General features: G+C 48.3%; 1 protein-coding gene across 1 annotated transcript in view; it reads right to left on the bottom strand.

Moving 5' to 3' along the window:
* ror2 (receptor tyrosine kinase-like orphan receptor 2) overlaps positions 1-14,546 on the bottom strand; it is a 54,553-nt gene that overhangs the window by 29,085 nt on the left and 10,922 nt on the right. Inside the window, exon 2 of the mRNA XM_080510600.1 lies at positions 2,380-2,451. Within this exon, the coding sequence (XP_080366726.1) occupies positions 2,380-2,451 (72 nt within the window). The remainder of the gene's footprint in view (positions 1-2,379; positions 2,452-14,546) is intronic.

Raw genomic sequence — 14,546 nt, 5'->3', positions numbered from 1 at the left:
ACGTTAGGCCTGGTTCCCTGAAGGTGTGTGTGTGTGTGTGTGTCTGAGTCACACAGCTTGACCGTCACGTTGTGTGCAAGCTGATCAACAGATAGTACAAGTCTGACAGAATATATCCAGAACAATAAAACAACTTCCACCACATGATAATGAGAACTCTACAAGTCCACTGGGGTAGGCGGGGACCTACACAAGCCAAAATTATCTTTTTTCTCCCCGGCATTCTTAAAAAACATTCCGCCCACACATCACTATGAACCCGAGGCTTCAGACCATGTAGTACTCATGCCAGGCCTTTAGGGGCGCTGTGACTCACCAAATACACCCACAACGCAGAAGAAGACCCGGAGCTCATACAAATTTAGAAAAGACTCGTGCTTTTAAACATCTATATAACTCTGAGTTCTATCGGTCTATGGTCCTGATCCTCCTCTGGCTAGCATCAGTAGGTTCTGACGATTGACCCGGAGCTTGTAATCCGCCATCGTTGTGGTTATTAGATGACATCGCGAACCTCCGTGGGGGGGGGGGGGGGGGGATTACATCATCTGTTTTCCACAGCAGGCGTCAGCAGGCAATGTTTCCTGAACCTCCAGTGTTTCTGTGATTTTCCCCACAGCATTGTGTTTCGTGGCCAATCACAGCCTGACTGCTTTCAAGGGCCATATTACACAACACTCGCTTCCTGGTGGTTTTCCAACAGTAACAATCGTCTCCGTACCTGCTAATGAGGCTGAAGAAGTGAACAGAGCCTGTCATCTCTCTCACCCGCTTGTTCCAGTTTTTAGTGAACCGGTGCTCCGGCCAGCGAATCAGAACTCTGCCCTGCGCTTTGTCACAGAGGGCGTTGACCAATCACAGCCACGGTAGCTCTCCTTTTGACCCTCCCACACAGCATTGCTCTATTGGTGGTTGTACCAGGACGCAAAGAGCACTTACTTACAATCTGACTGAAGCAATGGTTCACTCTCTCGCCTCACTGCGAGAAGGCCCCGTGTGTGTGTGTGTGTGTGTGTGTGTGTGTGTGTGTGTGTGTGTGTGTGTGTGTGTGTGTGTGTGTGTGTGTGTGTGTGTGTGTGTGTGTGTGTGTGTGTGTGTGTGTGTGTGTGTGTGTGTGTGTGTGCGCGCTGCTCTGTGTGGCTGCTATTGATCAGTTAGTCAGTCAGAATTGCACGGAGGGGGATCAATATGGTTGTTGGAAACATTTAAAAAAAAAGACTGAATCTGTTCAAGTGTCCGCGACTCAACTACGAACATGGAGCTGTAAGTTATTTAGTTTGGCTTTGCTTTACTGTGCAGGTCCATTTAGTGTGATAGTTCCTGTAGCGTTAGCACTGCAGCTAGCGTAGTCGATAATATCAGGAGACATTCAACATGAGATGTGTGATGTGCTTCTTGAAGCAAAAAAAAGATCTGAGTTCTATGCAGAGCAACAGGATGAATAAATTCATTGATGATATGAAAACCACGGCAGTGAGCAGGGGCTAGCAACTGTAACTAAACATAAACTAAGTAAGATTCAGACACTTCATATTTTTAAGTAAACACTGTGAAATGTGCTGCCGCTGAATGTGAACTTCTTCAGGAGCTTCTCCTTCTCCTCAGATTCTGGTTCAAACTGGTTGAACGGCAGTGTTTCTACAATCGATTGTAAACAATGGCACATGGCACTTCCTCCTCTTCCTTGATAGCCATACTCAATATCGCACCATAGGATCCACCATTGAAATGGCTGAAAATCAAAGAAATGCTGGATTTTTGAGGCAATTCCTCTGGTCTGCTTCCTTTAGTTCTGATCTGAGTCCTCTGGTCTGATTCCTCTGGTCTGATTCCTCTGGTCTGATTCCTCTGGTCTGATTCCTCTGGTTTGACTCCTCTGGTCTGATTCCTCTGGTCTGATTCCTCTGGTTTGACTCCTCTGGTCTGATTCCTCTGGTCTGATTCCTCTGGTCTGATTCCTCTGGTCTGATTCCGCTGGTTTGACTCCTCTGGTCTGATTCCTCTGGTCTGATTCCTCTGGTCTGATTCCGCTGGTTTGACTCCTCTGGTCTGATTCCTCTGGTTTGATTCCTCTGTTTTGACTCCTCTGGTCTGAGTCCTCTGGTCTGATTCCTCTGGTCTGCATCAGGAGTTGACCACCAACACAATACAGACCGACCGCAGACTGTTTCTGTCACGTCAGCAGGATTTACATGGGAAAACAGTTTTAATGAAGATACCGGACACTTCAACCTGGAATGCTTCTGTTTCAGCATCATAACGAGCCGATGGATGAACGCTGCTCTTAATGCTGGCTGATGATTCAAACCTGTCTGTTCTAAAGCATGACAGAGGAACAGGGTGAGGAGGAGGAGGAGGAGGAGGAGGAGAGTCACTGACCTTCAGACGTGGGAGCAGATCCACTCTGAGCCTCCAGGAGTCCGTCAGTGTCCAGCGACAGACCCGGGTCAGCTGCAGGAACAGACAGGACACAGTTACAACCACAACCACAGCAGGCCGACACAGAGCCCGGTGGTCCCTGGAGACCCTGGAGCCCCTAGAGAACCCTGGAGCCCCTGGAGACCCTGGACTCACTGGAGTCCCTAGAGACCCTGGAGAACCCTGGAGTCCCTAGAGACCCTGGAGAACCCTGGAGTCCCTGAAGCCCCTGGAGAACCCTGGAGTCCCTGGAGCCCCTGGAGAACCCTGGAGCTCCTGGAGAACCCTGGAGTCCCTGGAGCCCCTGGAGCCCCTGGAGCCCCTGGAGCCCTTGGATTCTGCAGACCTCCAAACTTAACTGAAGGAGGCGGCAGGAGGAAGAGTTCACAGAGGCACCAAACATGTGCAGGTCAGAGCGCCGGGGAAGAAAAACCCACCGGACATTAAGAGCCGGAACAGGCAGGACCTGTTCCACCCGGACTGACTACAGGGCCAGACCAGGGCTGAGGACTGGGGGGACACACCACAGCTACAGCTGACAGAACAAATGATCTCACTAGGGATGCAGGAAGAACCAGAACGGCCTGATCTGTTTTGTTGCTACGGAAACTGTTGGTGTCGACCTGTTTCCAAGTGAAGAAGCATCGTTCTTCACTTCTTCTTTCAGAAAACTTTCACGTTCTGAAAATTCTGTCTTCCATGGAAGCAGCAGAAACACTGAAACAATAATGTGGTTTTCATGTTGGGCTGTAAACAGCAGACATCAGACAAGCACATTGTTTTGTACCTGGTGGCCACAGAGCACCAAGAGGAGCACACACACCGGGGACATATGACCAGAAACCAAAAACAGCAAAGTGAGCGATGCTCTGCTGGTGGAAACTGCAAACACACAAACATGTGACAGGAAGAATGAAACAGAAAAAAACACACAAAAAAAACCAAACATCACAGCTGGTGCAAATTAGGGGTAGAAAAAAAAAGAGCACTGGTACCAAGAAGAAAATGCCTCGGAGCTCAAAGTGGCTGACAACAATAACGCTCAACATGTTCTCTTAATGTGGTGGAGCTCTCGTAGAGCATTCTAGAAGCTGACAGCACACGGCCAGTTGAATCCCAGACCGAACCCTGGTCTGATGTCACTCCTCTCAGCTCTGACGGGCTCAGTAAACACATGGGATCCCTCCCTGATGAGAAGCAGCTCACTGCCCACGGTCAGGTCTGATGGACAGCAGATAAACACAGTCTCAAACTGTCAAAGCACATTTCTCTCACTTTCTCTCGGTTTCTGTCCCGCTGAGCTACCGTGTTCGCCAGCATGCAGCCTGGTTCTAATGTTTTGGCTGATCCGTACAGTCCACAAGCACAGCAGCAACCATGTTCTGGGAAACCGGTGTTTCCTGTCCTCGTTAGAGCTTTGTGCCGTCCACAATCCCTTCTCTTTCTCCTGAGTCACTGAGACTCTGGCTGCTCTTCTGATTGGCTGCTCCTCTGATTGGCTGTTCCTCTGATTGGCCGCAGCTCTCTCTTGGAACTAACCAGAATCAAGCTTTAGCTCCGCTAGGCTGCAGCTCCTCACACAGCATGTGCTTCACAGATGTGGCTCTGAAGAGTTGAGAAGGAAAGCGTTAAGCATTCGCTGGAGGAGCCACTCAGGCCTGCAGACACAGGGACACTGCAGACACAGGGACACTGAAGACACAGGGACACTGCAGACACAGGTACACTATAGAAATGATAGAAACACTGTGTCCACTATAGAAACGCTGTGCCAACTATAGAAACAATGTATCCACAATAGAAACGAGGTGTCCACTATAGAAACGAGGTGTCCACTATAGAAACCATGTGTCCAAAATAGAAACGAGGTGTCCACTATAGAAACCATGTGTCCAAAATAGAAACGAGGTGTCCACTATAGAAACCATGTGTCCAAAATAGAAACGAGGTGTCCACTATAGAAACCATGTGTCCAAAATAGAAACGAGGTGTCCACTATAGAAACCATGTGTCCAAAATAGAAACGAGGTGTCCACTATAGAAACCATGTGTCCAAAATAGAAACGAGGTGTCCACTATGGAAACCATGTGTCAAAAATAGAAACCAGGTGTCCACTATAGAAACCATGTGTCCAAAATAGAAACGAGGTGTCCACTATAGAAACCATGTGTCCAAAATAGAAACGAGGTGTCCACTATAGAAACCATGTGTCCAAAATAGAAACGAGGTGTCCACTATAGAAACCATGTGTCCAAAATAGAAACGAGGTGTCCACTATAGAAACCATGTGTCCAAAATAGAAACGATGTGTCCACTATAGAAACCATGTGTCCAAAATAGAAACGGGGTGTCCACTATAGAAACAATGTATCCACAATAGAAGCGAGGTGTCCACTATAGAAACGAGGTGTCCACTATAGAAACCATGTGTCCAAAATAGAAACGAGGTGTCCACTATAGAAACCATGTGTCCAAAATAGAAACGAGGTGTCCACTATAGAAACCATGTGTCCAAAATAGAAACGAGGTGTCCACTATAGAAACCATGTGTCCAAAATAGAAACGAGGTGTCCACTATAGAAACCATGTGTCCAAAATAGAAACGAGGTGTCCACTATAGAAACCATGTGTCCAAAATAGAAACGAGGTGTCCACTATAGAAACCATGTGTCCAAAATAGAAACGAGGTGTCCACTATAGAAACCATGTGTCCAAAATAGAAACGAGGTGTCCACTATGGAAACCATGTGTCAAAAATAGAAACCAGGTGTCCACTATAGAAACCATGTGTCCAAAATAGAAACGAGGTGTCCACTATAGAAACCATGTGTCCAAAATAGAAACGAGGTGTCCACTATAGAAACGAGGTGTCCACTATAGAAACCATGTGTCCAAAATAGAAACGAGGTGTCCACTATAGAAACCATGTGTCCAAAATAGAAACGAGGTGTCCACTATAGAAACCATGTGTCCAAAATAGAAACGAGGTGTCCACTATAGAAACCATGTGTCCAAAATAGAAACGAGGTGTCCACTATAGAAACCATGTGTCCAAAATAGAAACGAGGTGTCCACTATGGAAACCATGTGTCAAAAATAGAAACCAGGTGTCCACTATAGAAACCATGTGTCCAAAATAGAAACGAGGTGTCCACTATAGAAACCATGTGTCCAAAATAGAAACGAGGTGTCCACTATAGAAACCATGTGTCCAAAATAGAAACGAGGTGTCCACTATAGAAACCATGTGTCCAAAATAGAAACGAGGTGTCCACTATAGAAACCATGTGTCCAAAATAGAAACGATGTGTCCACTATAGAAACCATGTGTCCAAAATAGAAACGGGGTGTCCACTATAGAAACCATGTGTCCAAAATAGAAACGAGGTGTCCACTATAGAAACCATGTGTCCAAAATAGAAACGAGGTGTCCACTATAGAAACAATGTATCCACAATAGAAGCGAGGTGTCCACTATAGAAACCATGTGTCCAAAATAGAAACGAGGTGTCCACTATAGAAACCATGTGTCCAAAATAGAAACGAGGTGTCCACTATAGAAACCATGTGTCCAAAATAGAAACGAGGTGTCCACTATGGAAACCATGTGTCCAAAATAGAAACGGGGTGTCCACTATGGAAACCATGTGTCAAAAATAGAAACGATGTGTCCACTATAGAAACCATGTGTCCAAAATAGAAACGAGGTGTCCACTATAGAAACCATGTGTCCAAAATAGAAACGAGGTGTCCACTATAGAAACAATGTATCCACAATAGAAGCGAGGTGTCCACTATAGAAACCATGTGTCCAAAATAGAAACGAGGTGTCCACTATGGAAACCATGTGTCCAAAATAGAAACGATGTGTCCACTATAGAAACCATGTGTCCAAAATAGAAACTATGTGTCCACTATAGAAACCATGTGCCCACTATAGAAACCATGTGTCCACTATAGAAACACTGTGTCCACTATAGAAACACTGTGTCCACTATAGAAACACTGTGTCCACTATAGAAACCATGTGTCCACTATAGAAATGATGTGTCCACTGTAGAAACAATGTGTTCACTATAGAAACCATGTGTCCACTATAGAAACCATGTGTCCACTATAGAAACCATGTGTCCACTATAGAAATGATGTGTCCACTATAGAAACACTGTGTCCACTATAGAAACACTGTGTCCACTATAGAAACCATGTGTCCACTATAGAAATGATGTGTCCACTGTAGAAACAATGTGTTCACTATAGAAACCATGTGTCCACTATAGAAACCAGGTGTCCACTATAGAAACACTGTGTCCACTATAGAAACACTGTGTCCACTATAGAAACCATGTGTCCACTATGGAAACCATGTGTCCACTATAGAAACCATGTGTCCACTATAGAAACACTGTGTCCACTATAGAAACACTGTGTCCACTATAGAAACACTCTGTCCACTATAGAAACACTGTGTCCACTATAGAAACACTGTGTCCACTATAGAAACCATGTGTCCACTATAGAAATGATGTGTCCACTGTAGAAACAATGTGTTCACTATAGAAACCATGTGTCCACTATAGAAACCAGGTGTCCACTATAGAAACGATGTGTCCACTATAGAAACACTGTGTCCACTATAGAAACCATGTGTCCACTATAGAAACCAGGTGTCCACTATAGAAACGATGTGTCCACTATAGAAACGCGGTGTCCACTATAGAAACACTGTGTCCACTATAGAAACCATGTGTCCACTATAGAAACCATGTGTCCACTATAGAAACGGGTGTCCACTATAGAAACACTGTGTCCACTATAGAAACGAGTTGTCCACTATAGAAACGATGTGTCCACTATAGAAACGATGTGTGTCCACTATAGAAACGCGGTGTCCACTATAGAAACACTGTGTCCACTATAGAAACACTGTGTCCACTATAGAAACCATGTGTCCACTATAGAAACGGGTGTCCACTATAGAAACACTGTGTCCACTATAGAAACGAGTTGTCCACTATAGAAATTATGTGTCCACTATAGAAACCAGGTGTCCACTATAGAAACCAGGTGTCCACTATAGAAACCAGGTGTCCACTACAGAAATACTGTGTCCACTATAGAAACACTGTCCACTATAGAAATGATGTGTCCACTATAGAAACACTGTGTCCACTATAGAAATGATGTGTCCACTATGGAAACCATGTGTCCACTATAGAAACCAGGTGTCCACTATAGAAACCAGGTGTCCACTATAGAAACCAGGTGTCCACTATGGAAACCAGGTGTCCACTATAGAAACCAGGTGTCCACTATGGAAACCAGGTGTCCACTATAGAAACCAGGTGTCCACTATGGAAACCAGGTGTCCACTATGGAAACCAGGAGACAGTGGACTTTGAGGAAGCACTGAGGCAGCTCCACCCTGGTTTGGTCCCGTCAGGCTCAGTCAGGCCGCCACAAGACAAACACAGTGAAACCATAATGTACTTGCATACCGGTCAGTGTGTAATTCAGCCACTTGGTGGAGGACCTGGCTGAATTCAGGCCAAAGCGTCTCCTCGTCTCTCCCTGAAGCGGCCGTGAAGCTCCGGCCTGCCGCTGAGCTGCAGCGTCACGTTGAGCCACCAAGAAGCTGCTTCCAGAGCCACCAGCATCACAAACGCTCCATCAGCAGGATTTCTCCACATGCCGTGTGAGGTTTTGTGTGGTGCATTGAGAGAGAGGTGGACGTGGTGACGGCTCTGAGCCTCATAAAGCAGCGCACTGAAGGCCCCGGGACGTTTTCCATGTGGAGCCGCCGGCCGCATTCCTGCCGCCGCCGCTATGAAAGACTCCTTTGAGAGCGGCGAGGCCGAGCCGCCGCTGCAGCGACCGGCGTTTGACTGAGGCCTCCTGGCACACCTCAACACTTTCCTTCCCTCCGCTGCAGTGTGTGTGTGTGTGTGTGTGTGTGTGTGTGTGTGTTTCTGACATTGTAGGGACCTAATTGTGTTTACAGTCATCATGAGGACCTGCGTGTTCCTGCAGGACAACAGTTAGTCCTCGTTACAGAAATAATTAGATCTGAACGTGATGAAGTGTTAACAGATTTACAGTGAAGTGAACGGAGTGTGTGTGTGTGTGTGTGTGTGTGTGTGTGTGTGTGTGTGTGTGTGTGTGTGTGTGTGTGTGTGTGTGTCAGACTGGAGTGTGGCCTGATTTTGTGGTTCACAGACAGCAGCAGCAGTAGAAAAGAACTAGAGTGTGTCAGAGCAGGAGAACTTAACCTCGGCTTCTCTTCTGTTAATGCTCATTAATAACTAGAGCTGGAATTTTCACTTCCACTAATCAATGACATTTCTTTGTTTATATTAGTTAAACCTGAATGAATATTCACATTCATACTGAGTCATTTCATGTCTTTATCATTGTGTTCTGTTCAGAACAGACCCTGCTGGATGAGGTTGTTGTGACATCAGCATACAGCAACACTGGTGAACATAACCACCAAACTGTACCATCTACCGGGTATATATAGATATAGATATAGATATAGATATAGATATAGATATAGATAGATAGATCAAAAGTAGTCGGTATGGAAATCGTAAGTAATTTTAAATGAACAAAATTAACAAAATATAAAAAGCAAAGCACCTTCAACAATTACCTCAAGAAACATGTTTTAATTCAACAATAATTAAGAGCTGCTCTCAGATGAGAAGGTTATTTCTGATGAATTTGCAGAGCGTGAACGTACCAGAGTAACATAACCTTTGTTTTATTTATTATTCCTTTATTTCAAGACAAACGTGATGTTTATTGGGAATGTTGACATCAGCTGAAAACAGTGCAATGAAAACAGTCTCTCTCTCTTTCTCTCCCTCTCCCTCTCCCCCCTCTCTCTCTCCCTCTCTCTCTCCCCCCCCCTCTCTCCCTCTCTCTCTCTCTCTCAGGTTACAGAGTTAAGTGCAGTAAAGAAAGACACAGTGAGAGTCAGGAGGCGCCTCGTCTCTTCAGTTCTACACGTGGAGTCTGACTGAGCTTCAGGCTGGAAGACGAAGGACGAAGGGAACGAGGCAGTCCACTTCACACGGAGGTGGAGATGGAGGGATGAGAGAGGGGAGAGATTAAGCTCGAGGAGTTAGTGTGTGTGTGTGCGTGTGTGATGGTATGAAAGTGAACCAGGTGGAGTCATGGTCTGACCACAAACATTCAACAAGTCGATGACGCGGGAAGCAGCAGGGTGACTGTCTTCTGTTCAGTCCCTCAATCCTCTGGCCAGGTCACAATGAGCACGACGCCGCCGTCAACCACGCAGAGCGGCGTTTCCATCATCACACTGACCTTACAAGCCACAGCAGTGAGCTAGCCGTAAAGCCACCTTCTCAGTGTTGCTACGGTTTCCGTGGGAACCGACATTGTTTTCAAATTGCCAAAAGCTTTCTAAAGCAAAACGTCAACGATGATGCTTTCCCACTTCAATGTGAGCAGGTTCAGGGACGATCTACGATGGCCGGAGCTCCCAGACCAAACAGATCAACAGCCCAGGAACCAGGAGCGAGGAGGAGCTGACCGGCTCCTCCAGGAACCAAGAGCGAGGAGGAGCTGACCGGCTCCTCCAGGAACCAGGAGCGAGGAGGAGCTGACCGGCTCCTTCAGGAACCAGGAGCGAGGAGGAGCTGACCGGCTCCTTCAGGAACCAGGAGCGAGGAGGAGCTGACCGGCTCCTCCAGGAACCAGGAGCGAGGAGGAGCTGACCGGCTCCTCCAGGAACCAGGAGCGAGGAGGAGCTGACCGGCTCCTCCAGGAACCAGGAGCGAGGAGGAGCTGACCGGCTCCTCCAGGAACCAGGAGCGAGGAGGAGCTGACCGGCTCCTCCAGGAACCAGGAGCGAGGAGGAGCTGACCGGCTCCTCCAGGAACCAGGAGCGAGGAGGAGCTGACCGGCTCCTCCAGGAACCAGGAGCGAGGAGGAGCTGACCGGCTCCTCCAGGAACCAGGAGCGAGGAGGAGCTGACCGGCTCCTTCAGGAACCAGGAGCGAGGAGGAGCTGACCGGCTCCTCCAGGAACCAGGAGCGAGGAGGAGCTGACCGGCTCCTCCAGGAACCAGGAGCGAGGAGGAGCTGACCGGCTCCTTCAGGAACCAGGAGCGAGGAGGAGCTGACCGGCTCCTCCAGGAACCAGGAGCGAGGAGGAGCTGACCGGCTCCTCCAGGAACCAGGAGCGAGGAGGAGCTGACCGGCTCCTCCAGGAACCAGGAGCGAGGAGGAGCTGACCGGCTCCTCCAGGAACCAGGAGCGAGGAGGAGCTGACCGGCTCCTCCAGGAACCAGGAGCGAGGAGGAGCTGACCGGCTCCTCCAGGAACCAGGAGCGAGGAGGAGCTGACCGGCTCCTCCAGGAACCAGGAGCGAGGAGGAGCTGACCGGCTCCTCCAGGAACCAGGAGCGAGGAGGAGCTGACCGGCTCCTCCAGGAACCAGGAGCGAGGAGGAGCTGACCGGCTCCTCCAGGAACCAGGAGCGAGGAGGAGCTGACCGGCTCCTCCAGGAACCAGGACAGCTCCCATCCCGTCCTGCTGGACGAGCTCCAGCCAATCAGCCGGGATGAAAAAGGAGACGGAAATGGACCATGATGACTCTCCCAGGCCAGTCGGCAGCGGCTGGAAACTCTGAACGCAACCTGCAGGAATGTGACTGTGGACATGGTGCAGTGAGGCGCCTCGCAAAGGTCAAAGGTCACAGTGTCTGAAGCCCCTCCAGAGAAAACAGTCCATATTGACCCCCATGTCCCACGCTCCCCTTCAGCCTTAACACAGGTTCTCCTTCAGCCTTAACACAGGTTCTCCTTCAGCCTAAACACAGGTTCTCCTTTAGCCTTAACACATGTTCTCCTTCAGCCTTAACACATGTTCTCCTTTAGCCTTAACACATGTTCTCCTTTAGCCTTAACACATGTTCTCCTTTAGCCTTAACACAGGTTCTCCTTCAGCCTAAACACAGGTTCTCCTTTAGCCTTAACACATGTTCTCCTTCAGCCTTAACACATGTTCTCCTTCAGCCTTAACACATGTTCTCCTTTAGCCTTAACACATGTTCTCCTTTAGCCTTAACACAGGTTCTCCTTTAGCCTTAACACATGTTCTCCTTTAGCCTTAACACAGGTTCTCCTTTAGCCTTAACACAGGTTCTCCTTCAGCCTTAACACAGGTTCTCCTTCAGCCTTAACACAGGTTCTCCTTCAGCCTTAACACAGGTTCTCCTTCAGCCTTAACACATGTTCTCCTTTAGCCTTAACACAGGTTCTCCTTTAGCCTTAACACAGGTTCTCCTTTAGCCTAGGAAACACTGATGCTTCCTTTAAGTTGGAGTCTTGTATTGAAGCAGAGTAGAAGACCTCGTAGGAAGGAGTGGAAACATCCTGTGAGTCGTCGACGCTCCATCAGTCCATGAATGTTGAGAATCTACAGGGTGGAGCTGCTGCCCAGAGTCCTGGTCAGACCTCTGACCTGTGACCTCATCATGTCCACGTTATCTCCTGCTACACCCTTCCCCCTGGTGCTACACCTTTCCTCCTCCTCCTCCTGCTCCTCCTCCTCTACCAAACCATTGGAAACACATTCACCATTTCGCTTCCAGAGCAGATAAGCAGTGAGAACATGACAGAACCCTGCAGGAGATTTGATGAACAGAACGTCTTCAGGGTGATTTTAGAAGTCAACATGACTCAAAGGGTTAAGAATTTAATGCTCATTAAGAGTTTGATGCTCATTAAGAGTTTGATGCTCATTGTTTTCAGTAATTATTGAATCAACATGAAGCTTAAAGCCGAATCTAGGTTCAGGACGTTGGTGAGTTTTTTGATGATCCCTCAGTTTTTGCTGAATGTGCAGGAAGTGAAGCTGGTTGGGCCGCTAAACACCAGAAGAATCCATGAGCCTGGAGAAGCTCCTCCCACTACTGACCATCAGCCTGGAGAAGCTCCTCCCACTACTGACCATCAGCCTGGAGAAGCTCCTCCCACTACTGACCATCAGCCTGGAGAAGCTCCTCCCACTACTGACTGAGCATGGAGAAGCTCCTCCCACTACTGACCATGAGCACCTCTCTGGGTCCTGCCCAGGTCCTCAGATGGTATCGCCCGCTTCCAGTAGAACCCCCCTACCCCCCCCCCTACCCCCCCCCCCCCGTCCTCCCCCCGCTGCTCCAGGGTAACTTCATCCCTGTGACTGAGTTAAAACAACAGTCGTCTCATAAAAACTGAGCGTTTCTCTTCAGATGTTCAGCCATTTGGAGGCTCAGAGACGAGACAAGAACCAAGTGAGAGGTGGGGGTGGTGAACATCCTGAGACGATGAGAGGGTGAGAGGATGGGAGGTTGACAGGGTGAGAGGGTGAGAGGGTGAGATGATGAGACGGTGAGATGATGAGAAGGTGAGAGGTTGACAGGGTGAGGCGATGAGAGGTTGACAGAGTGAGAGGGCGAGAAGGTGAGAGGTTGACAGAGTGAGAGGAGGAGAGGTTGACAGAGTGAGAGGGTGAGAAGGTGAGAGGTTGAAAGGGTGAGAGGAGGAGAGGGTGAGAGGTTGACAGAGTGAGAGGGTAAGAAGGTGAGAGGTTGACGGGGTGAGAGGGTGAGAGGTTGACAGAGTGAGAGGGCGAGAAGGTGAGAGGTTGACAGGGTGAGAGGAGGAGAGGGTGAGAGGTTGACAGGGTGAGAGGGTGAGAGGTTGAGAGGTTGACAGGGTGAGAGGGTGAGAGGTTGAGAGGTTGACAGAGTGAGAGGGCGAGAAGGTGAGAGGTTGACAGGGTGAGAGGGTGAGAGGTTGAGAGGTTGACAGAGTGAGAGGGCGAGAAGGTGAGAGGTTGACAGGGTGAGAGGAGGAGAGGGTGAGAGGTTGACAGGGTGAGAGGGTGAGAAGGTGAGAGGTTGACAGGGTGAGAGGAGGAGAGGATGAGAGGTTGACAGGGTGAGAGGGTGAGAAGGTGAGAGGTTGACAGGGTGAGAGGGTGAGAGGATGAGAAGGTGAGAGGTTGAGATGTGCCGTCAGGACGATATTCTGTTAACGGAGCAATAGACTGTAAAAACCTGTAGGTCGAGGCTCTTTCCCAGCCTCTGACACAACATGGGCCACGTTCAAACTGTAATGAGATGACTCAATGAGACTGTCCACACTCAACGAGACAGTCCAGACTCAATGAGACTGTCCAGACTCAATGAGACTGTCCACACTCAATGAGACAGTCCACACTCAATGAGACAGTCCAGAGTCAATGAGACAGTTCAGAGTCAATGAGACAGTCCAGACTCAATTAGACTGTCCACACTCAATGAGACAGTCCAGAGTCAATGAGAAAGTTCAGAGTCAATGAGACAGTCCAGAGTCAATGAGACAGTTCAGTCAATGAGACAGTTCAGAGTCAATGAGACAGTCCAGAGTCAATGAGAAAGTTCAAAGTCAATGAGACAGTCCAGAGTCAATGAGACAGTCCAGAGTCACTGAGACAGTCCTGGGTCAATGAGACAGTCCAGAGTCAATGAGACAGTCCAGAGTCAATGAGACAGTTCAGTCAATGAGACAGCTCAGAGTCAATGAGACAATCCAGAGTCAATGAGAAAGTTCAAAGTCAATGAGACAGTCCAGAGTCAATGAGACAGTTCAGAGTCAATGAGACAGTCCAGAGTCAATGAGAAAGTTCAGAGTCAATGAGACAGTTCAGAGTCAATGAGACAGTCCAGACTCAATGAGACTGTCCACACTCAATGAGACTGTCCACACTCAATGAGACTGTCCACACTCAATGAGACAGTCCAGAGTCAATAAGACAGTTCAGAGTCAATGAGACAGTCCAGAGTCAATGAGAAAGTTCAGAGTCAATGAGACAGTTCAGAGTCAATGAGACAGTCCAGTCAATGAGACAGTCCAGAGTCAATGAGACAGTTCAGAGTCAATGAGACAGTCCAGAGTCAATGAGACAGTCCATGGCCAATGAGACAGTCCAGAGTCAATGACACAGTCCATGGTTAATGAGATAGTCCAGAGTCAACGAGACACTCCGGAGTCCATGAGACTGTCCAGAGTCAATGAGACAGTCCAGAGTCAATGAGAAAGTTCAGAGTCAATGAGACAGTTCAGAGTCAATGAG

The sequence above is a fragment of the Blennius ocellaris genome (assembly GCF_963422515.1).
Source record: "Blennius ocellaris genome assembly, chromosome: 15".
In the NCBI taxonomy this organism is placed as follows: Eukaryota; Metazoa; Chordata; class Actinopteri; order Blenniiformes; family Blenniidae; genus Blennius; species Blennius ocellaris.
The sequence above is the reverse complement of the archived record's forward strand: the minus strand, read 5'-3'. Positions and strand labels throughout refer to the sequence as shown.